The 23,372-nt window shown below is 34.8% G+C and overlaps 1 protein-coding gene across 1 annotated transcript in view; it reads left to right on the plus strand.

Moving 5' to 3' along the window:
• Positions 1-23,372, plus strand: part of MALRD1 (MAM and LDL receptor class A domain containing 1) — a 772,911-nt gene that overhangs the window by 356,989 nt on the left and 392,550 nt on the right. The window contains 1 exon segment of the mRNA XM_045462674.1: positions 2,256-2,547. Coding sequence (XP_045318630.1) covers positions 2,256-2,547 — 292 coding nt within the window.

The raw sequence follows: 23,372 nt of genomic DNA on the forward strand, positions 1-23,372 counted from the left end.
CCTGGCTGAAGTCGGACGCTTAACCGACTGCGCCACCCAGGCGCCCCGAAAATGAGTTTTAATCAAATACATTTCTTGTTTGTTTTTGTTGTTTTCCAAATTACTTGGTATTTTCTCAAAAATCAAACCCAAACACACCAGATTTTATATGCCTAGTCTTTATCTATAAATCTCTATCCGTAGATACTCTGAAATTTGCAAATGTGTTTTAGTCTTAGAAAGCTAATTAAAAATTAAGCATAAACCATATAGAATTCTAGCTTAACTTCTCAACTTTTCTATTTAGACTTTGTCTGAAAATGCTGAAAAAGATTTGTTTTTCATACTGTAGCAAATAAGGATTTCATCCATCTCTCTCTTTCCCTGGTCCCGGAACTGTAGTCCCCACTGTTTTAAACATCTGTGTGAGAATAATGAAATATGCCTAGAAGAAATGTCAAAAAATTAATGATGAATGGTTCATTTTATGAATATTTATGATATAGATTGAATACAAAGAAGTGAGGAAAGGTCATGCTGGGAATGATTGTGTCTCTCATACTAAAAATATGTATATCGGGTAAGCAGAATGACCTCCTGGATTTTCATGAAAATCCTTTCTGTCGCTTGACCTTGTGGAATACCTTCAAGCAGAAAAAAAGTCAAATTGAAGATTTTTCTTCCTTTTGAGGGATAGGTAGTGGGAGGGATGAGACAGATTGAGGAGGGAAGAGATGGGGACCTTTGAGTAACTCTGAAATTTCTAGTGAAAGAGCCTCGTCAGAAGAATTTGGTGCTTAGAAGACTTTTATTCCCTCACAGTGCCCTGCAACTAGACTATGTTGTTGTCAAATGTTTTCTATAGAAATGGAGGTGTTTTTATGCTTGTTTGCATGTTAACCAGATGGGATCATTCAACAAATGTCCTCAAAAAGGTAGGGAAGTGTTTACTGTGACATGAAACATAGACCTCAGATTTGTTGTTCAAATCAGACAAAACAAGGCAGAGCACTAGAAAGACCATCTCTGTGGCAGCAGGGGCTCCACATAGCCGTGTGTGATGCCCATCATACCATTTCTTCTGGGGCTGGTTGTTGCTGGTCAAGAGGTTGTCCTTGGGCCCCTTATGTTTCTTACCCAGTCGAGTCACAGAACCCAGATTTCATGGGTCCTCTCCCAGAGCATGTCATAATGGTCACAGAGCTCGTGTTGGAAAGGTCTATCAACAGAAGAAACAATTTTGGATCCTAGAAGAACACCATCAACTAGGAGATCTGAGTAGAGTCACTTGCACATGGCTTGCCTATGTTAAATTGTTGCTTTTTGAAGTATGCATTGCATATATTATTCAATCATATACTTTACCCTTTAAGCACATTCATTTTTTTCTTTCTCTAGAGAATAACATCGCTGACTGCTAGTGTTCAGAAATGTCTTTTTCCTGTGTGGAGATCACTCACCTTTGCTGTGTTCCCTCATTCATACAAACGACAAGACGAAAGCTTTAAAATGCTCTGAGTTCTTGTTTCTAACCTGCACTGTTTTTTTTTTTTCCTAGAATTTCTCCCTGAATTTTCCCTTCAGTGTAACTGTTAGTAAAAATCTGGGGAACTCCACCTTTGAAACACTGAAATGTTAATCCTTGGAAATATTTCTGTTAATTTTTCTTGGGGGAAGTGCCCAAGGTTGCTATCCTAGATCATGTTCCTAGCATTTCAACTAAATTTGGATAGCTGCTGTTTGGTGGTTTTGTGGTATATGGTGGAGCCCTAAAAATCTTGTGGAACTAAAAAATGTGTTCCAAGTACAAGAATGTATTAGAATAAGCAACAGAATACTCTACTCTTTCAAAGAAAATGATTTAAGATTTATGAGACTGGAAATGTTCTTCTTTAGTTCCTCCTATTGCTTAATCATGAAAAGTCTTTAAATGATGGATCAATTTTTAATGATATTTTATTCCTTTGACAGTGGAGTTTAAGAGTTTATTGAGGAATTATGCATTTAGAAGTCAGAGAAAGAAAATAAAATCTGCTCATTTTTTTCCCACCTAAATTTCTATTTGATTCTGACTACACTGTCTCCCATGTATTATAGCTTAGGATTTAAGGTGGGCTTAACCTCACTCAGTATTAGAGTACTCACAGAACATTAGGATATGCAGATCTCGTGTTCCTTTGACTCTGTTAATGACAGAGAGAACAATATGATATACTTGAAAGTAAAATGGAATCAATTGTACTATTTATATATAATATTCCTGTTTTTGGTTACAGATAATTTTTCATTATCACATGTATGGAAATGGCATTGGGGCACTCACCTTGAGCCAGGTGTCCATCTCAAACCAAACGAAGGTCCTACTTAACCTCACTGTAGAACAGGGCAATTTCTGGCAGCGGAAAGAAATATCACTGTCTGGCAATGAGGACTTCCAACTCAAATTTGAAGGTAGAGTTGGGGAAGGACACCGTGGTGATATTGCCCTGGATGACATTGTGCTTTCAAAGAGTTGTCTGCCATCCCATTGGTCCATGAAAGAAGAACCAGCAGCACCTCTCCCAACAGGTACGTTTTAAGTTGTGACTGTTTGGTATTTTCACAGAATAGAAGGTGGGAAGGAAGGAAAGAAATGGAAAAGAAATGATGTAAACACCTAGTGATTCATTGCTTTCATAAAGAAAACAATCTTTCTGAATCTAACAAAAAAATCTTTCAAGCTCAGACTCATCACACTGTCTTCCAGGCTTTCTCCAAGCCTCAGTATGTTGACCAGTGTCTGAGTTCTCTGTTGAGTCAGCTGCGTCTTAGATCCATGAAATAAGAGAAATCTCCTTTGTTTGTTGTACGATTCAGAATTCAATCCTTAACAAATATCAATTTACTCAATAAAATATAAGAACATCAAGAACGGAGTTATTTGATTTTAATTGGGCATTACTATGGATGGACCTTTTACTTTATCCTTTTTAGACCAGTGGACATTGCGATTTGAATGGTTGAGTTTACATATTTAAATAGTTTAGGGGATTGAATATGCTCCTAAAGTCTTTTAAACTAGAATATCTTTTGGTAATTTGCTTAAAGAATTATATTAAAATGTTGAGTTGGTAGATGTTCAATATACACATATACACAATATACACATATAGTGACAGCATTGTAAGCAGTGGAAATAGCAAGCACCATTAATCCATATGATATATTAGAGGGATGGAATGAAAACAAATATGGTATATATATTAAAATGACAAGACAGCAAATTTTGTCAATTGATATGACATATTAATATTTAAACCATGAGTTTAGTGTAGATACCAAAAGTGCCATTCCTTTGGTACATAAATTTTATCTCTTATAATTGGTAAAAAAACAATAGTGCTTTAAAAAGAATGAATGTTTGTTCTGGCTTTTAGCATGGCAGATGAAATAAGGAACATTGTGTTTCTTCCTTGACTTCTCCATTCATGCCAAAGGGAGTATTTTAATTTGGTTAAGAGAGCATTCCCCAGTAGACAACTAGTTGAACAGTTTTCGCCTGACCTGTTTCTAGCAATATGTGGAATACTATAGAGAAAAACAAACATATTTCAAGGCTGTTTAGGGATTAGTATCCTTATGTAAATGTAATGCAGGAGCATTTCAGATACCTCAGACTTAATCTACTTCCTTAAGAAAAGCTTTACTTTCCATTCTCTGTTGGCTCTTTAGATGGCAGCTGTATCAGCTTGGGTATAGATCCAAAAAAACAAAAAAAACCTATCATATAGGCTCTGAGTAGTGAGGGAGCAAGTTTTACATTGAATCGCTTCCAACTTTAATGAACAAACAAAATGGAATGCATGAGGAACAAATCAATCTTGTTGGGAATATCAGATTCTTAAATTTGTGAAATCTCCAATAAAGTTTATTTTAAAAAATTTCCAAAGGAAAAATTTTAAAATATCTATAAACTGGTATAAAATATATATTGATTATCAAATGAAGGGCACATATTAATAAAGGTAGAGTTCTTTTTATATCCTTACAATATTTAAGGTACTGTATTAAATTTTTTTGAAGAATGGAAAATAAAAAGAATGTCTGCTTTTAAGACCAACTCAGTATTATGGTGAGGGAGAATACGAGTAACACCTCAAATAACTCTAATATGTGGTATGATATAATTAAATGCCAGGAGAAATACGAAAAACTTTATGAGGGTGCAAAGCAAATGAAGAAAACACCCAGCTGAGGACATCGGATGTGAGATTTATTTATAGGGCATGCAGGAGTTTGGAACCATACCTGGGGCTTATTTGAAGGAAAGTCTCCTTCAGTTTGCGGGATAGGGGTGCCAAGTGTGAGCACAGTGGAACAAATAACCAATGTGGGGAGGAATAAGGGCATGAGACAGATCAGAGATGGTGACACACAGGCTGCCAAGGTTGCCTGTGAGTGGGTGATTTGGTTGAAGCAGGAACCTAGTAGCACTGATTATCTGAGATAATACTAATACTACAAAGGAAGCAGGGAGCTAAACTGGGACCGTGTTGAATATTAGTTTGTTTTAGTTTCTTCCCCAAATGATCATACATTGAAAATGTATTGACTGCTTGGGAAACAAATAAAAAAGAAAGAAGGAAGGAAGGAAGAAAAGAAAGGGAGAGAAAGCAAAGAAAACAGTACAAGGTAAAAAGGAGGCACAGTATTCATTGATACAAAGTATGATCATTGGTAGAAATGGCTGCAGTTGAAAGACCCCAAGAGGAAAAAAACAAAAACAAAAACAAAAACAACAAAACCCAGAGGTCTTTATACTATCATGAGCGCTCAAGTATATGCTTTCTCTTGGTAAAAGTGAAAAGCGAAAGTTTGCTTAGACTTGAACTGTGTAGTGATTCTGACAAACCATGACTTCATCATGAATTTAGAGGACTCTATTGGAGTCACTGATGATTTTATTTTTATTTATTTATTTATTTATTTATTTAGCAAATAGTTATACAGTTTTTGTCTCTCTCTTTGTATAGGTTTTGGGGGGTGGAGGAGGGTGATATCCTGAACACATCACTGATATCATGAATGTCTAATGGAAGTATAAAAAGGGTCACAAATGTAAGCCACATATGTAAGTTTGCATTTTCTGGAAGTTATATTTTTAAAAGTGAAAATAATTTTAATATATTTTCATTACTTCAGTATATAAAAAATATCATTTTAATATAAAACAAGACAAATATATTAATGAGATATTTTGCATTCTTGTTTTCATATTAAGTCTTTAACTCCCATGTACATTTTACACTCACAGCATACCTCATTTGGGATTAGTTACATTTCAGTTGCTCAATAGCCACTTAGGGTAATGGCCACCCTAGTGGACAGTACAGGAGGTGAAGTGAATATCCTAGGGCACTTTCGGGTCTGTTCCTGACAATGGGGTTTCATTAGTTAGGTTACCATTTGTAAATTCCCAAGAATTGCAGTTGTGTTATTATTTAAATAGAAGCACAAATAGGTACCTCAAGACCACGGGTGCCATGTTCAAATGCACTAGATACTAATCTCCGACTCCCTTCTTACTACCTGTGTATTGTACAACTTTTCTGGGACTGAGTCTCCTCATCCGTAAAGCAGAGAGAATATTACTTACAACTTAGGCCCTTGAGAATAAAGAGGTCACTGCCTATGGTAATTTGCCTAGTCTCATGTCTGATACAGGGTGGATGTTTATTGAATAAAGTCAACTAATTTTATATGATTATTTATTTTGGGTGTCTTTGTCAGTATTCATTAGGTGGTATAGATATTTGAGAGTAAGTCTCCATTATTTGCACTTTATTAAGAACATGTTTCTACCATTGGTTTTGACAAAATTGTTTTTCTTGCGTAGAGCACAAGCATCTAATTTTTTTATTGCATTGTTATCATTCAATCTTATCATTTATTGACAACCTCTCTAATTAGGTATTTTCAATGTGTCATGGAAAATGTGTGTATATGTGTGTATCTTTGAAATACTTAATGGTTGTTAATTACTCTTTACTGCAAAAACACTTGGAACTTGCACAGATGGAAGAAGGGTAAATGGCATTATGTCCCACAGACAGTGGCTACATCCATTAGACTTTTGGAGATGACTCTTGTTCACCTCCTTTTCATCTGTATTCATGTGTGTGGGCTAACAACTCCATCAAGGATAGCTTAAAATAGGGAAGACAAGAGGAGGCAAACATAAATATTTAGGAAGACATAATTGAACTGAATCTGCTGTCAGTGATTCTAACTAGTCAAGTAAGACCCAGGGCTTCATTAGCAAAAGTCATATTAAATCATTATTAAGTCTTTAGAAGTTATATTTAAGAGCTTATTATGATGGCAGTTTTGTTAATTGCTAAATGATAATGGATAAAAATAATTGTTTAATGAATTTTAGTAAGAAAAAGGCATCCAAGATTCCTCTTCTAAATGTCCACATGCAAATTTAGCCAATGTCATATTCTCTATATTGGCAGATATTTACTAAAAATTCCAAGCATAATGAAGGCAGAGACCAGGTGTGTGTGTGCCTTTGTGTGTGTGTGTGTGCGCACGCGTGCGTGTGCATGTATGTTTTAAATCCCCACAGTTATTTCCAAATATGAGTTATACAACAAATATATTTTGGGATATCACATGCTAATCAACTTTTGCTTTAAAAAATGTATGTAAGGTGGGGCGCCTGGGTGGCGCAGTCGGTTAAGCGTCCGACTTCAGCCAGGTCACGATCTCGCGGTCCGTGAGTTCGAGCCCCGCGTCGGGCTCTGGGCTGACAGCTCAGAGCCTGGAGCCTGTTTCCGATTCTGTGTCTCCCTCTCTCTCTGCCCCTCCCCCGTTCATGCTCTGTCTCTCTCTGTCCCAAAAATAAAATAAATGTTGAAAAAAAAAATTAAAAAAAAAAAATGTATGTAAGGCAATGAGGACTAAATGGATTAGCTCCTCTTTGAGGTCACTCATTTCCCTGAAATATTTGGCAGTAGTTTAAAGGGCTGCTACCTACTGATGAGAATGCCGGCACAGCAGCTCAGGCAGAGTCTTGAGTTAGGAAAATCCGACTGATTGTGCTTGGCTCTAATTTAGTGAATCCTGTACACAATACTTAGAGCAAAGTGTGTGTGCCTGAGGTTTAATGACATAAACTTGGATCTTTGCAAGGCCAACTTACATGTATGATTTCACCTGATCTACTTAACCTCTCTAATTCTTACCTTTCTTGTCTAAAAATGGGACTGGGGCACCTGGGTGACTCAGTCAGTTGGGCAGCCAGCTTCGGCTCAGGTCATGATCTCGTGGTCTGTGGGTTCGAGCCCTGCATCGGGCTCTGTGCTGACAGCTCAGAGCCTGGAGCCTGCCTTGGATTCTGCGTAACCCCCTCTCTCTGCTCCTACCCCACTCGTGAGCTGTCTCACTCTGTCTCTCAAAAATAAATGTTTAAAAAAATTTAAAAATGGGACTGTTGGAATCTACTTATGAGTGATTTGAAAAATAGTTAAGATAATTATATAATGCATTTTAAACAATACTTGGTAAATAGTTGGTGTTCAGCAAATATTATTTCTTTTTTTTTTTTTTGTAATCCTCTTCCCTGCTAGAGAGACTATGAAATTTAACTCTGTATACATTGAAATTTATTGAGAGCATATTGCCTACTTGCTATTTTCTCTCCATCATGTTCTACTTTTTGCTCAAAACAAGGGTTTATACCTCCTCTTCCCTTCTCATTTCCTTCAAGGAAATTGCTCTCACAAAAGCCCCAAATATCTATTTGCTGAGTTTTCTGATTTAATTTTATTATTCATAGTAAGCAATGGAGAGGAAAGAAATATTAATGAGAATCACAGAAGTGAATGACTTGGTTGGGTATGATGTGGGGATAGGGAAGAGGAGAGAAGTTCTTTTTGAAATATACAGGCATACTCTCCAGAATACTTTTCAAAGTAAATGTTACATTAGAACACCTCAATTAAAAAACTGAGTTTTTAATACTCAAATTCGTAGAATGCTTGTATCTCTTCTTTCTCAGTTTTTGCTATTAGGAGGGGCACTAATATTTACACTGGAAAATATATTTATATCACCCCCAAACTCATTAGAATACTCTTTAAGTAATATATTGTACAGGAAGAGTCTCAAGTTCCATTCCAAATACAATTAGTAGACAAAGATGTTTTCAAAATTTCATGCAGTAGCAATACAGAAGATATTCATCTTGGACATTTTTATGGTTAAGAGAAGGCTATCACAGCAGCAAATGCACCGCAAGCTATTATCTCATTGTATGTTTGTCGCGACTATGTTTTTTCAGTGACTTTCACATGTAGTCATGCTTTGTCCAATTTGGACAATGAACGCCCCTGGAAATTGAGAAAGTATTGAAGAAATTTGTGGAGAGGAAAACAAAGCAAGTGAAAGATTATGATAGAAGAGAAGAGAAATTAAAATACAACAGTTTGACTAAGGAGAGCTGGCTTTGAAGAGGTAGACCGAAAAATTTAAATACATAAAACAGAGAACTCTTAGAATTTCTTATTGATTGATTCACTTCTAAGTTTGTTCATATAACATGTAATGTTAGTCTCAGAAGGACAAAAATGAAGGCTCAGAAGACCAGCTAATCAAACTGATAGACATTGCTGGCTCAAATGAATTTATGGCTCTCAAAACACAGTAATAAATACAATACCTTCATTGGTGTTTCACTGTGTTTCATTTGCATTTTTAGAACTTAGTTGTAGATGGATGGGTTTATGTGTATTGCATTATCATTTTCCCCTTTGAATAATGGAGAATTGGCTATGGATATAGCATTTTAAAACCCATTATCTGCATGGTAGGAACATATTACTAACAGTGTGCATGAAGGGGCTATGCTTAGCTTGTTTCCAGTGGGACACAGTGATGGATACAGTTAGCCCGTGCTTGGACTTGTGAGTTCAAATTTGAGCAGTCAGGGATGGACTGGGCCTTTTCAAGTTTAAAAGTTCTGCTTTATTTTGTGCCATGTAGGTCTTTTGAAAAAAATATCTGTCTTCATGGATGTAACAACTAATAGTGTAACTAACTCCATCACCTCCCCTTTCTTCTTTAATAAAATTAATTTTTCTGGAACCCTTCTTTTTTCTATATTCCAGGAAAAACAAAACTTTTCTCATTATGGCAGCTGGGTGTCTGCGTGGCCTTCCACTTTCTTGTGTCCCACATTTCTCTACTGCTGGCTATAGACTCTATTTTATAAATGTTCCTTCTTCCAATCTCACAGTTTATACAGCAGATATTGTATAAAATTCAATACAACTTGTGTAAAGAACCTCTCTGGAAATGCTAGCCAATATGTTTAGAATACTTGAAGTCAGTTTGGGATATATCATAACATAGTAAGCAGGTTTATAAATATTTATTCATCAGCTTCTTCCATATTACTTATCCCATGTATCAGATTTCAATTCATGAAATCAATACTTCTTACAAAATTATAGAATGTGTTAGTAGAAATTAGTAATGTTATATATTGCAAATAATATTACATGTTTGCTAATATTGGCATTGTATTAATTTAAATTTTCTCTTTAGGGGTAGTTGGCTGGCTCAGTTAAGCATCCAACTCTTAATTTCAGCTCAGAGCATGATCTCAAGGTCATGAGAGTGAGCCCTGCTTCAGGCTTTGTGTTGGGTACAGAGCCTACTTGGGATTCTCTCTCCTTCTCTCTCTGCCCCTCCCCTGTTCACATGCATGTACATGCACATTCTCTCTTAAAATAAATAAATATTTAAAAAATAAAAAGAACACATTTTCTTTAGTTGTTAGGGCAACCAATGAATATTTAATTTTTTTAAATGTTTATTTATGTTTGAGAGAGAGAGAGAGAGAGAGAGAGAGAGACAGAGCATGACCGGGTGGAGTTGCAGAGACAGGCAGACCCAGAATCCAAAGCAGGCTCCAGACTCTGAGCTGTCAGCACAGAGCCTGACACAGGACTCAAACCCACGAACTGTGAGATCATGACCTAAGCTGAAGTTGGACACAACTGACTGAGCTACCCAGGTGCCCTGAGATAACCAATGAATTTTTTATTGAAAATTTATTCTTTCATAAAGGTTTATTACACTATATTTTTACACAAATTAACTATATAAAAGTAAGTGCTGCTGTGAAAATAAGGTGTTATTTTTTTATTGAATCACCCAAGATTGGAGGTGTGCTAGTCTGCTATTATTCTGAAATAGACATTTTTTTCTGTTTCTTATAGTAATAAATCTCTCAATATTTAGTTAGACACATAGCATTTCTCTGTTGTAATAAATGGAAAAACATGTTATTACCATGGATTGAAAGAGTTAATAGTATATTATGGTTTCATGGTAAAGGCACTTAATATTTTTATGCTGATGAAACTAATGTTTTTGTAAGTGGTATCTTTTTGAAATTTCATTTTTAGTTTTCCATTGGTGTACGGACAAGCAATTAATGTTTTATAACATTAACCTTGTATATGGCAAGGGTAAGTACATTTATTTAGGTGATTTTTAATTTTTCTCAGTAATGTTTTGAAGTTTCTATACATTTTAAATATTTTTTAAATGCCAAAGCAAGAATCTCATTATTTTTTTTTTTGTTGTCATACGCTGTCATATCAGTTGCAAGTGTACAACATAGTGATTCAACAATTCTGTGCATTACTCAGTGATGACGACTAAATGTAGTCACTCTCTGCTGCCATACAATGTTATTACAATATTATTGACAATATTTCCTGTCCTGTACTTTTGACCTCCTTATTTATTTTATAAGTGGAAGTTTGCACCTCTTAATTCTCTGTGGCTATCTTGCCCATCATGCCACTCACCTCTGGCAACACCCAGTTCTCTGTATTTAAGTGTGTTTGTTTTTGTTTGTTCATTTGTTTTGTTTTTTAAATTCCACATATAAGTGAAATAATTTGGTATTTGTCTTTCTCTGTCTGACTTATTTCACATAACATAACATCCTTGGGTCCATCCATGTGGTTGCAAATGACAAAATTTCATTCTTTGTTATGACTAAGTAATATTCCATTTGTGTGTGTGTGTGTGTGTGTGTGTGTGTGCGTGTGTGCACTCATGTGTATTTGTATCTCACATCTTCTTTATCCTTTCATTTATTGATGGGCACTTGAGTTGTTCCGTATCTTGGCTTTTGTAAATAATGCTGCAATAAACATAAGTGTGCATATATCCTTCCAAAATAGTGCTTTTGTTTTCTTTGGGTAAATACACAGTAGTGGTATTTCTGGATCATATGCTATTTCTATTTTTACTCCTTTGATGGACTGCCACAGTGTTTTCCATAGTGGCTGCCCCAGTTTACATTACCGCCAACAATGCATGAGGGTTCACTTTTTCCCCACATTCTTGCCAACACTTGTTATTCCTTGTCTTTTTGACACTATCCCTTCTGACTGGTGTGAGGTGATATCTCATTTTGGTTTTGGTTTGCACTTTCTTGATGAATAATGTTGTTAAATATCTTTTAATGAGTCTCTTGGCCATCTGTACGTCTTTGGAAAAAATCCCTATTCAGGTTCTCTGCCCTTTTTAAAAAAAATTTTTTTTTAATGTTTACTTATTTTTGACAGACAGAGACAGAATGAGAGTGGGTTAGGGGCAGAGAGAGAGGGAGACACAGAATCCGAAGCAGGCTCCAGGCTTCAAGCTGTCAGCCCAGAGCCCGATTGGGGCTCGAATTCACTAGTTGCGAGATCATGACCTGAGCGGAAGTCAGACACTCAACCAACTGAGCTACCCAGGTGCCCCAGTTCTCTGCCCTTTTTTAAATCATATTTTTTTGGCTATTGAATTGTATAAGTTCTTTATATATTTTGGCTTTTAATCCATATTGGATATAAAGTTTGCAAATATTTTCTAAAATTCCATAAGCTGCTTTTTTGTTTGTTGATGGTATCATTTGCTGTGCAAAACCTTTTTATTTTGATGTAGTTCCAATAGTTGTTTTTTTTTTTCCTTTGTTTACCTTTCCAAAGGAAACAACTATAAAGATGTTGCTAAGGCTGTTGTCCAAGAGATTACTGCCTACGTTTTCTTTTATGAGTTTGATGGTTTCAGGTCATACATTTAGGTCTTTAACCTGTTTTGTGTTTCCTTTTGTGTATGGTATAAGAAGGAGAGCCAGTTTCAATCTTTTGCTTGTAACTGTCCACTTTTCCAACATCATTTATTGAAGAGACTGTTTTCCCCCCATTCTATATTCCTGCCTCCTTTGTCATAGATTAATGTACCATATATATGTGGCTTTATTTCTGGGCTCTCTCTTATGTTACATTGATCTTTGGGTCTCTTTTGTGTCAATTCTTTAATGTTTTTTTAAAAATTTTTTTTTTCAACGTTTATTTATTTTTGGGACAGAGAGAGACAGAGCATGAGCGGGGGAAGGGCAGAGAGAGAGGGAGACACAGAATCGGAAACAGGCTCCAGGCTCTGAGCCATCAGCCCAGAGCTTGACGCGGGGCTCGAACTCACGGACCGCGAGATCGTGACCTGGCTGAAGTCGGACGCTTAACCGACTGCGCCACCCAGGCGCCCCTTAATGTTTTGATTAATATAACTTTGTAGTATTTCTTGAAATCTGCGACTGTGACACCTTCATCTTTGTTCTCCCCCCCCCCCCCCCCCCCCCCCCCCGCCCAAGATTGCTTTAGCTGTTTGGGGTCTTTTGTGGCTCCATATAAATTAAAAAATTTTTAAGTGTTTATTTAGTTTTTGAGACAGAGAGAGATGGAACATGCGTGGGGGAAGGGGAAGAGAGAGAGGGAGACACAGAATCCTTAGCAGACTCCAGGCTCTAAACTGTCAGCACAGAGCCCGATGCGGGGCTTGAACTCACAAACTGAGATCATGATCTGAGCCCAAGTCAGACACTCAACTGACTGAGCCACCGAGGTACCCCACTATATAAATTTTAGCATTATTTTTTCTAGTTCTGTAAAAAATGCTATTGGTATTTTGATAAGGATTGCATTGAATCTGTAGATTGCTTTGGATGATATGGACATTGTAACAATATTAATTCTTCCAGTCAATGAGCATGGTATATTTTTCCATTTGTTTGTGTCATCTTCAGTTTCTTTTATCAGCATCTTATTGTTTTCAGAGTATTGGTCTTTCATCTCCTTGGTTAAATTTATTCCTAGGTATTTTCTTCTTTTTGATTCGATTGTAAATGAGATTGTTTTCTTAATTTCTTTTTCTCCTACTTTATTTCTAGTTTTAGAAACATGACAGATTTCTTTATGTTAATTTTGTATTTTGCTTTGTATTTAACTTTACTAAATTCAGAGGTTTTTTGTGAAATGATTAGCCACACACACACACACACACACACACACACACACACACATATACACACACACACATATGTATACACACACAGATATATATAGTTTGGCATCTGCACATAGTGATAGTTTTACTTTTCCTTACAAATTTGGATCTTTTGTTTCTTTTTCTTGTCTGATAGCTGTGGCTAGGACTTCCAGTAGTATTGAATAAAAGTGGTGAGATGGGACATCCTTGTCTTCTTCCTGATCTTAGAGCAAACGTTCTCAGGTTTTCATCATTGAATGTGGGGTTTTCATATATGGACTTTATTAAGTTCAGGTATGCTTTCTTTAAACCCAAGTTGCTGGGAGTTTTTATCATGAATGGATATTGTATTTTGTCAAGTATTTTTTTCTGCATTTATTGAGATAATCATATGTTTTTGTCCTTTATTTTGTTCATGTGATGTATCACATTGATTTGATAATATTGGACCACTCTTGTATACTCGGAATAAATCCTACTTGATCATGGTAAATCATTCTTTCAATGTATTGTTGAATTTAGTTTTGCTGCATTTGTTAGATGCTGCATATTATGATGTTTATCTGCACATTGGCTTGTCTCTAGTTATACTTAGAAGATGTCTAGTTTTCCATATGTCACCAACAAAGGTGTTCTATGATTTCTGTGTTGGTAATTGGCTTCTTGGGAAGTCATTTCTGGAGTCATTCCTGGGGGACCACACAACAGATAACTCCTTTAACTATTTCAATAATTTTAAATATTTATAATTCTTTCTATAAAATCACCTTCTGTTTAAAGTATTTACAGTAATTTATCTTATCCGCTTTTAAATCCTGATTGATCAAGGATTTGGTACCAAAGGTTTTATTTTATTGTTTTGATCACCTGTGGTATGAATTTTCTAACTGTGCCATTCTGATTCTGAGAATATGGACTAGTTTGCTTACAAATAGAATTATAGCATATGATAGGAAATGTTGGAAAAAGATACTTAAGTTTAAAAAAAGAGCATAGGGGAAGACGGGAAAACCATTTTTGTATGAGAAAATAAGAAAGGATTGGACACTAGAAATCACTGGTTTTCGGATGAAGTGTTAGGAAATGATGAAAATCGAGAATGGAATTAACTAAAGACTGTGTTATGTGAACCTTGCACAGGTAGCACTTTATACTGTATTTGTTGAATTAGTACTGAAATAATTTAAAGTGTAGTACCTAATAAACCAGTTTATCATGATTATTTCATTTCTTGTTAAATGGTCAGTGATAGTGATATCATTACATAATTCTCAAAAATATGCTTTTGTAACTTAAGTATGTTCCTTTGCATTAACAGTTTGGTTTTTAAGAACCCTACAAAAGAACACTACATTTATGATCTCTTAAGTAATGTATGTGTTTGTGTTTTTTTGTAAACTTGATCCTGATTGGAATATTTACATTATAATCAAATTTAGAAATCATAACACTATCAGCATGTTATCTTGGTTATCAAAGTAAAATTAAACTATTCTTTTTGCTTGAGCCCCCAAAATATATTCTAGTTAAATAAAAACTAAGAACGGTCATATGATAAGCTGTTTGAATGGTTGAGTGTAAGTGAAACAACAGAGATTATGTTTCTCTTGGAAGAAAAATATAATTATGTGAAATCAAATATATTTCACGACCCAATGAACTTAATATGTCGGGAAATTTCAGCCTCACTTGAACTGCCAATTGGCTCTACCCTACTTATGTAGTAATGGAGAGATGCAGTTTAAAATACTTTAACTTTTAACTATAGTCCAACAAAATGTCCTGTATTCAATTTAGGATTTTTTCCACATGAGCCATTTATTTTATTTTGTGGAAAGAATACTGAAAATTAGGATATCTGAGGGCTATTATTTTAACTATATTTGGAATTTCCAATGAACATTATCTGCTTTAACAGACATATGGATAGACAACCAAAATAAAATTACTTAATCAGAATATTATTTGAAATACCACATTTGCTAATATAAAATTGTATGCCAGAATGCCTTTTCTATCTTTGAAATCTTTTCATCTAAAAAATGTTTTCAGAAAGAAGCTGTAACAGTTTTAGATCCAGACTTCTTGTTCATTTATTCCTATTTACATCTCTGATATTGTTTTCTGAGATTATTTTCTTGTTTCCTAAAATATATCTGTAAGAAGTCCCTTTAATGATGGTCTTTTGATAATAAATTCTAATTTGATTAAATGCTTTAATTTAAACATAATGTTTGAAAGATAGTTTCATTGGGCATACAGGTTTAGTTTGGCTATTATTTTCTGTTAAATATTTTTAATGAACATTTCCCACAGTACTTTGGCTTCTATTGTTGAGATTAAGAAATCAGCTCTAATCTAATTGCTATTCCTTCATATGTAACGTTTCTTTCCCTTTCTGTTCTTAAGATTTTCTCTTTTTTTCTGGTATTCCACTAAATTGTGTGAATTCAGGTAGTTCTCTTATTTATCCTGCTTGAGATTCATTGAACTTTCTGAACCTGGGGATTGATGTGCTTTGTAAATTCTTAAACATTCTAAGCTATTATGTCTTTGAATATTGCTTTCCCCCATTCAGTCTTTTCTTTCTAAATCTCTGGAATCTTATTTTGGATCTTTTCATCTCTTTTTCCTTTTAAAAAATGAAGTACAATTTAGATATAGTAAAATGTACACATTTTAGTATATAATGCAATGAATTTGGACAAATGCATACCTGTATAACCCAAACCACATCAAAATATGGAACATTTCCATCACCCCAGACATTTCCTTGTTCTCCTCAGTGTCCCCTAAAAAGATACTTCCCCTATCCCGCCAGTCAGAGACAACCAATGCTCTGATGTTTATCACTATATATTATATTTTTCTGTCATGAGTTTCCCATCAATGGTATATCTGGCTCCTTTTTCTCAGAATAGTTTTTAATGTTTATTTATTCATTATGAGGGAGAGAGAGGGAGAGGGAGAGAGAGATTGTGAACAGGGGAGGTACAAAGGGGGAAGGAGAGAGAGAATCCCAAGTAGGCTCCTCGCTATCAGCACAGAGCCCAGTGCAGGGCTTGATCCCACAAACACGTGAGATCATGACCTGAGCTGAAGTCAAGAGCCAGACACCCAACCAGCTGAGCCACCTAAGGATTCCTCAGCGTAGATTTTTGAAATTTATATTGTCAAGTGTATTCCTAATTTGTTTATTTTTATCAATGAATAGTATTCTATTATGTGAATATATTATTTTTTTAATGTTTATTTTTGAGAGAGAGAGAGACAGACAGACAGACAGAGCACGAATGGAGGAGGGGCAGAGAGAGAGGGAGACACAGAATCTGAAGCAGGCTCCAGGCTCTGATCTGTCAGCACAGGGCCTGAAGTGGGGCTTGAACCCACGAACCGTGAGATCAAGACCTGAGCCGAAGTTGGACACTTAACCGACTGAGCCCCCCAGGCGCCCCTGTGTGAATATATTTTTATGCGCTCATTCTGTTGATGAACACATGGGTTGTTTCAGATTATTGAATACTGTGCATTAAGCTGCTGTTGAAATTTGTGTATACATCATTTTGTCGACATGTGATTTCTCCTTGTAAATACCTGGGGCTGCAATTGCTTGGTCATAGGACAGATGTATGTCTCATTTTATAAGAAACAAGAAAAAAAGTAATAATTATATTATTTTATAATCCCAACAGCAGTGTATGAGATTGCAAGTTGCTCCTTATCCTCACCAATATTTGGTTTGTTTGTTTTTTTAATCTTAGCAGTTCTAGTGGGTATGAAGTGATGTTTCATTGTGTTTTCAGTTTACTTTAACCTGATGGTTTTTACCTGTGCTTATTGATCCTCTGTATATATTCCTCTATAGAATGTCTATGTATTTTTTTATCCACTTGTATGTTTAATACTGAGATATATATATATATATATATATATAATATGTATATATTATATATACGCATGTATGTATATAATATACATATATATTATATACCTATATTATATATATATGTATATATATATATAGCAATTTTTTCTTAGTGTCCTAATTCTTTTTTTTTTTTTTAATTTTTTTTTCAACGTTTATTTATTTTTGGGACAGAGAGAGACAGAGCATGAACGGGGGAGGGGCAGAGAGAGAGGGAGACACAGAATCAGAAACAGGCTCCAGGCTCTGAGCCATCAGCCCAGAGCCTGACGCGGGGCTCGAACTCCCAGACCGCGAGATCGTGACCTGGCTGAAGTCGGACGCCCAACCGACTGTGCCACCCAGGCGCCCCAGTGTCCTACTTCTTTACTGGTATCCAATTTCTTTAATGAGAAATGTCCAATTTATCAATTTCTTCTATAATGGTTCATACTTTCGGCCTTGCGAAGGAACCTTTCCTTACCCAAGGTCACAGAGATATTCTTTTATATTTTCTCATATATTTTAGGACTTTAGCTCTTATATTTAGGTCTCTGATTTATCATGAATTAATATCATGTATGTGTTCCAGAGTCATTTATTGAAATGACTTTTATTTACCTATTGATTGCCTGAAAGCCTTTGTCAAAAATTAATCATATAAGTGTAGAACTAAAACTGGCACTTTATTCTCTCCCATTGGTCTATTTGTCTACTCTTACCACCTATTCTACATCCTGTATATTTTTATCTTAATGTTAGAGTCTACTGGAATATTGGTTGTGACAGCATTATACCTGTCAATTAGGGGAGGATTGATATATGAATAATACTAAGTCTTTCCATCCAGGGGCATGACCTATCTCCAATTATTCAGATATTCTTTCATTTCTCTCAGTACTACTTTCTAGTTTAATTGTATAGGTCTTGTCCTTGTGTAAAAAAGTTCTCTCTAACTTTTTAATGCTATTGTTGGTGGTACTGTTTTATTTTACAGAGGTTCATTGTTAGTATATTTGACTTTGTATGATGAGTTTATATCTATGGCTTTGCAAAATTCACGAGTTAATTCTTTAGTCACCTTTCATAAATTCTTTAGGACTTAAAACCATTGAACATGATAAAAGACAGTGTTATTCTTCCATTGCAAGCTTTGAAAGCTTTATTTATTTATTTTTCTTGCTGGCTAGAATGGATATCCAAGACAACAGCAAAGTAAGTGGAAGGCAGATACATTTTGCCTTGGTTCTCATTTTAGGGGGAAGAAGTCTGCCATTTTCCCTTAGGAATGATGTTAGCCGTACATTTTTAAAGTAGAGTCCTTTTTAGTTTGAAAAAGTGTCTTTGTGTTCCTGATCTTCTGAGAGATTTAATCATGACTGGATAGTAAATTTTGTCAAATGATCTTTCTGGATTCATGAAGAAAATTGTGTGCTACTTCTCCTTTAATATCTGTATTTCATTAACTGATTTTTAAAGCTTGAACAAGCCTTGCATTCTTAGATTGAACCTCACTTGATTAGAGTGTGCTGTCCTGTCTACATTTTAGATTTTAGTTGATAAGTTTCATTGGAGATTTTGCATATATATAAATGAAAAGCATCGTTCTGTAACTTTCTTATTTTGTACATTGTCTACAATTATCTCATCTTTTATAGTCCATATATCACATTCATTTGTATATTTATATATCCTCTTATGTAATTTTATTGCATGTTTTCAGGCAATTTAAAAATTCCTTCTCTACCCCCCCTCCCCCGCTTGGCATAAAATTGGAACTCAATAATTATTTTCTTTAAAAAATTTTTTTATTATGTTTATTTATTTTGAGAGAGAGAGACAGAGCACAAATGGGGGAGGGGCAGAGAGAGAGGGAGACACAGAATCCGAAGCAGGCTCCAGGCTCTAGGCTGTCAGCACAGAGCCCAACGTGGGTCTCCAACCCACAAGCCGTGAGATCATGACCTGAGCCAAAGTCAGATGCTTAACCGAGTAAACCATCCAGGCACCCTTCAATAATTATTTTCTAAAAGAATTAATGAGAAAGGCAAAGGGAATTCCCACAGATGTGGGTATGGAGTTGGTTCACAAGGCAGTCAGCCAAGATTGGGTCAGGAGGAGGCATAAACTTCAGAAGCAATATCTTCAAGAAAACATATAAGTGAAGAATTAAATCATAGATTTGACTATATTCAGAGGAGATTGTATCTCTATTTTATAATCAAGTGAAAGAGAAATAGGGAATATTTGAGTACAGGGAAAGTAATAATTGTATAAATTAAGTGTAATAAACTTAAATACATATGTGGTTAAGTCAAGGACAATATATATTTTCAATAATAATGAACACCGAACATAAATTTAACCAAAAATTATAAAAACCTTTGAATATATGAGTATATGTGTTGGAGAAAAGAGTAGCGTAAGACTTATGTCCTTATTTCCCAAAGGACAAAAGCAATAGATTATGCCTAAAATTAAAAAAAATCAAAGATTAGCATAAATAGTCTATTTATACCCATGCAGAAAATACCAGAGAAAATAGATTAAAAAAACTGAAAATGAATCGATCTAAAGTAATAGTGATAGACTTAGTGTGGAAGGAGACATGAGTTATCTGACATAGTATTCAACTTTTAAAACTCCATACATGTATTATTTTAATAAAAAAACAAAAATTGATTCAAAGAAATTTTATCTGGATAAGAAGGTTATATATAATGAAGATAAAACTTGTCTAGTTTAGAAAAAGTCATCAGGTTTCTTAAGACTGGGATTGTCAATCAGACAGTGTATTTTTCCTTGTCATTATAGTGTTCATAAATAATCTAAGATCATTTAATGATGTAAAAATCAATATTCTTGTGAATTAAAGTCCTCTGGCCAAATGAATATTTTCAAGTGGTCTTTTAAAGATTAAATCTCTTAGAAAATGTGAATTTACACTTTTTGGAAAAAAGTAAGTCATTGCTAAAATATATGCTATTTCAGTAGAACATGAAGATAAAAGTTCATCTCATTTTTGTTTACTGAAGGTTTCTTTTGCATTTTAGTAAATACTAAATACAAAAAGAAAGAAAGAGGATGATAATGTAAAGCATGAAGGAAACATTTCTATAAAACTTTTTAAGGAAATGTGTTCTTATAAGTTTCTTACTTTTTAATTGAAGTATAATTGACATACATTATGTTAGTTTCAGGTGTAAAACATCAGGTTTGACGTTTGTATATATTGAAAATTTATCAGCACAATGTCTCTTCAGCCTCTGCCACCATACAAAATTATAACTTTTTTCTTGTGATAACTTTTAAGATTTATTTTCTTAGCAACTTTTAAATATTGCTGACTTTAATCACCTTGCTGTATATTGTATCCTTATGACTTATTTATTTTATCACTGGACATTTGTGTCTCTTCATCCCCTTCACCCATTTTACCCACCCCCTCCAACCTCCTTTCTCTCTGGCAGCTGCCAGTCTATTCTCTATGAGTTTTGTTTGGTTTAGTTGTATTTGTTTATTTGTATTGCCTTTTAGATTCCATACATAAGTGAAATCACATGTTATTTGTCTTTCTGTGTTTGGTTTATTTCACTTTGCATAACATTCTCCAGGTCCATCCATGTTGGGAGAAATGACAAGATTTCATTCTTTTTTATGACTGAGTAGTACTTCATTGTATATATACACCACATCTTTTTTATCCATTCATCTATAAATAGGTTGTTTCCATATCTTGGCTATTCTAAATAATTCTGTGATGAACATAGGGGTGCATATACCTTTTTTGACTTAGTATTGTGATTTCTTTGGATAAATACCCCAAAGTGGAATTTCTGCACTGTGGCAGTTGTTTTTAATTTTAAGGAGCGTCCATAACATTTTCCATAGCTTCTGTACCGATTTACATTCTCACCAATAATGCATGAAGGTTTCCTTTTCTCCATGCCTGCACCAACACTTAGTTATTCCTTGTCTTTTTTGAAAATAGGCATTCTTACAAGTATGATGATATCTCATTATGGATTTGATTTGCATTTCCCTGATGGTTAGTAATGTTGAGCATCTTTTCATGTGCCTGTTGGTCATCTGTATGTCTTTGGAAAGATGTCTATTAAGACATCTGCTCATTTTTTAATTGGACTGTTTGGTTTTGTGTTGTTCAGCTGTATGATTTCTTTATATATTTTGGATATTAACCCCTTATTTGGATATATGATTTGCAAATATCTTCTCCCATTCATTAGGTTGCTTTTCAGTTTGTTGATGGTTTTCTTCACTTTGCAGAAACTGTTTAGTTTGATGTAATCCCATATGTTTATTATCTTTACTTTTGTTGTCATTGCCTTTGGAGTCAGGTAACAAAAAATATATATTTATCACCAAGGGCAGAGTCAAGGAGTTTACCCTCTATAGGTTTTTTCTTTTCTTTTTTTTAATGTTTATTTATTTTTGAGAGAGAGAAAGCAGAGTATGAGTGGGGGAGGAGGGGCAGAGAGAGGGAGACACAGAACTCAAAGCAGGCTCCAGGCTCTGAGCTGTCAGCACAGAACCTGACGCGGGGCTCGAACTCATGAACTGTGAGGTCATGACCTGAGCCAAAGTTGGACACTTAACTGACTGAGCCACCCAGGCGCCCCATCTATAGGTTTTTCTAATAGTTTTATGGTTTTTGGTCTTACATTCAAGTCTCTAATTCATTTCAGGTTAGTTTTTCTGTTTGATGTAAGATAGTGGTCCAGTTTCATTCTTTTGAATTGGCATCCAGTTTTCCCAGCACCATTTGTTGAAAAGACTGTCTTTTCCCCATTGTGTATTCTTGCCTATGTGTCACAAATTGTCTCTGTCTGCTTGTGTTCATTCTGGACTCTCTGCTTTATTGTTCTATGTGTTTTATGCCTATACCATACTGTATTGATTACTATAGTTTTGTGATATAGTTAGAAATTAGAGAGCACAATGACTTCATCTTTGTTCTTTCTCAAGATTGCTTTGGCAACTGAGGATTTTTTTTTGTGTTTCTATACGTAGTTTAAGATTGTTCTATTGTGTGAAAAATGTCATAGGGATTGCATTGAATCTGTATATTGCTTTGGGAATATGGACATTTTTACAATATATTCTCCGAATCCATAAGCATAGAATAATCTTCCATTTATGTGTCTTCTTCAGTTTATTTCATCAGTGTCTTACAGTTTTCAGAATATAGGTCTTTCAGTCCTTGACTAAGTTTATTCCCAGGCATTTTATTCTTTTTGAAGCAATTGTAAATGGGGTTATTTTCTTAATTTCTCTTTTTGATAGTTTTTGTTAGTATATAAAAACACAGCATATTTTGTATATTAATCTTTTACCCTGAAACTTTTCTGAATTCATGTATTCTAACAGGTTTTTTTTTGTTGTTGTTGTGTTGTGTTGTGTTGTGTTGTGTTGTGGAGTCTTCTTTCCTTTCCAGCTTGGTCTTAATTTCTTTTCCTTGCCTAATTGTTCTGGCCGAGACTTCAAATACTATGTTGAATGAAAGTGGGAAGAGTGGAGGTCCTTGTTTTGTTCTTTGTCTTAATTGAAAAGCTTTCAGCTTTTCACTGTTGAGTGTGATTTTAGTGTGGAATGTCATGTATGACCTTTATTACATTGAGATATGTTTCCTCTATACCCACCTCACTGAGAGTTTCTGTCCTAAATGAGGTTAACATTTTATCACATGCTTTTTTTCTGTATTTATTGCGATGATCACATGATTTTTGTCCTTTAATTTGCTGATGTGCTGTATCACATTGTTTGATTTGCAGATGTTGAAACATCCTTACATCTATATAAGTCGTATTTCATGATGATGTATGATCCTTTTAGTGTACTGTTGATTTCAGTTTGCTAATATTATGTTGAAGATTTTTGCCTCTATTTTCTAGGATTATTGGCATGTGATTAATTATTTACTTTATTATTATTATTATTATTATTATTATTATTATTTGTGTGTGTGTGTGTGTGTGTAGGGATTCTCTCCCTTTCCCTCTGCCCCTCCCCTGCTCACGTGTGCTTGTTTTCTTCCTCTCTCTCTCTCTCTCTCCCAAAATAAACTTAAAGACTTTCATGTTTGCTAAACTTT

Source organism: Leopardus geoffroyi, chromosome B4, assembly GCF_018350155.1.
Source record: "Leopardus geoffroyi isolate Oge1 chromosome B4, O.geoffroyi_Oge1_pat1.0, whole genome shotgun sequence".
NCBI classification, from domain to species: domain Eukaryota; kingdom Metazoa; phylum Chordata; class Mammalia; order Carnivora; family Felidae; genus Leopardus; species Leopardus geoffroyi.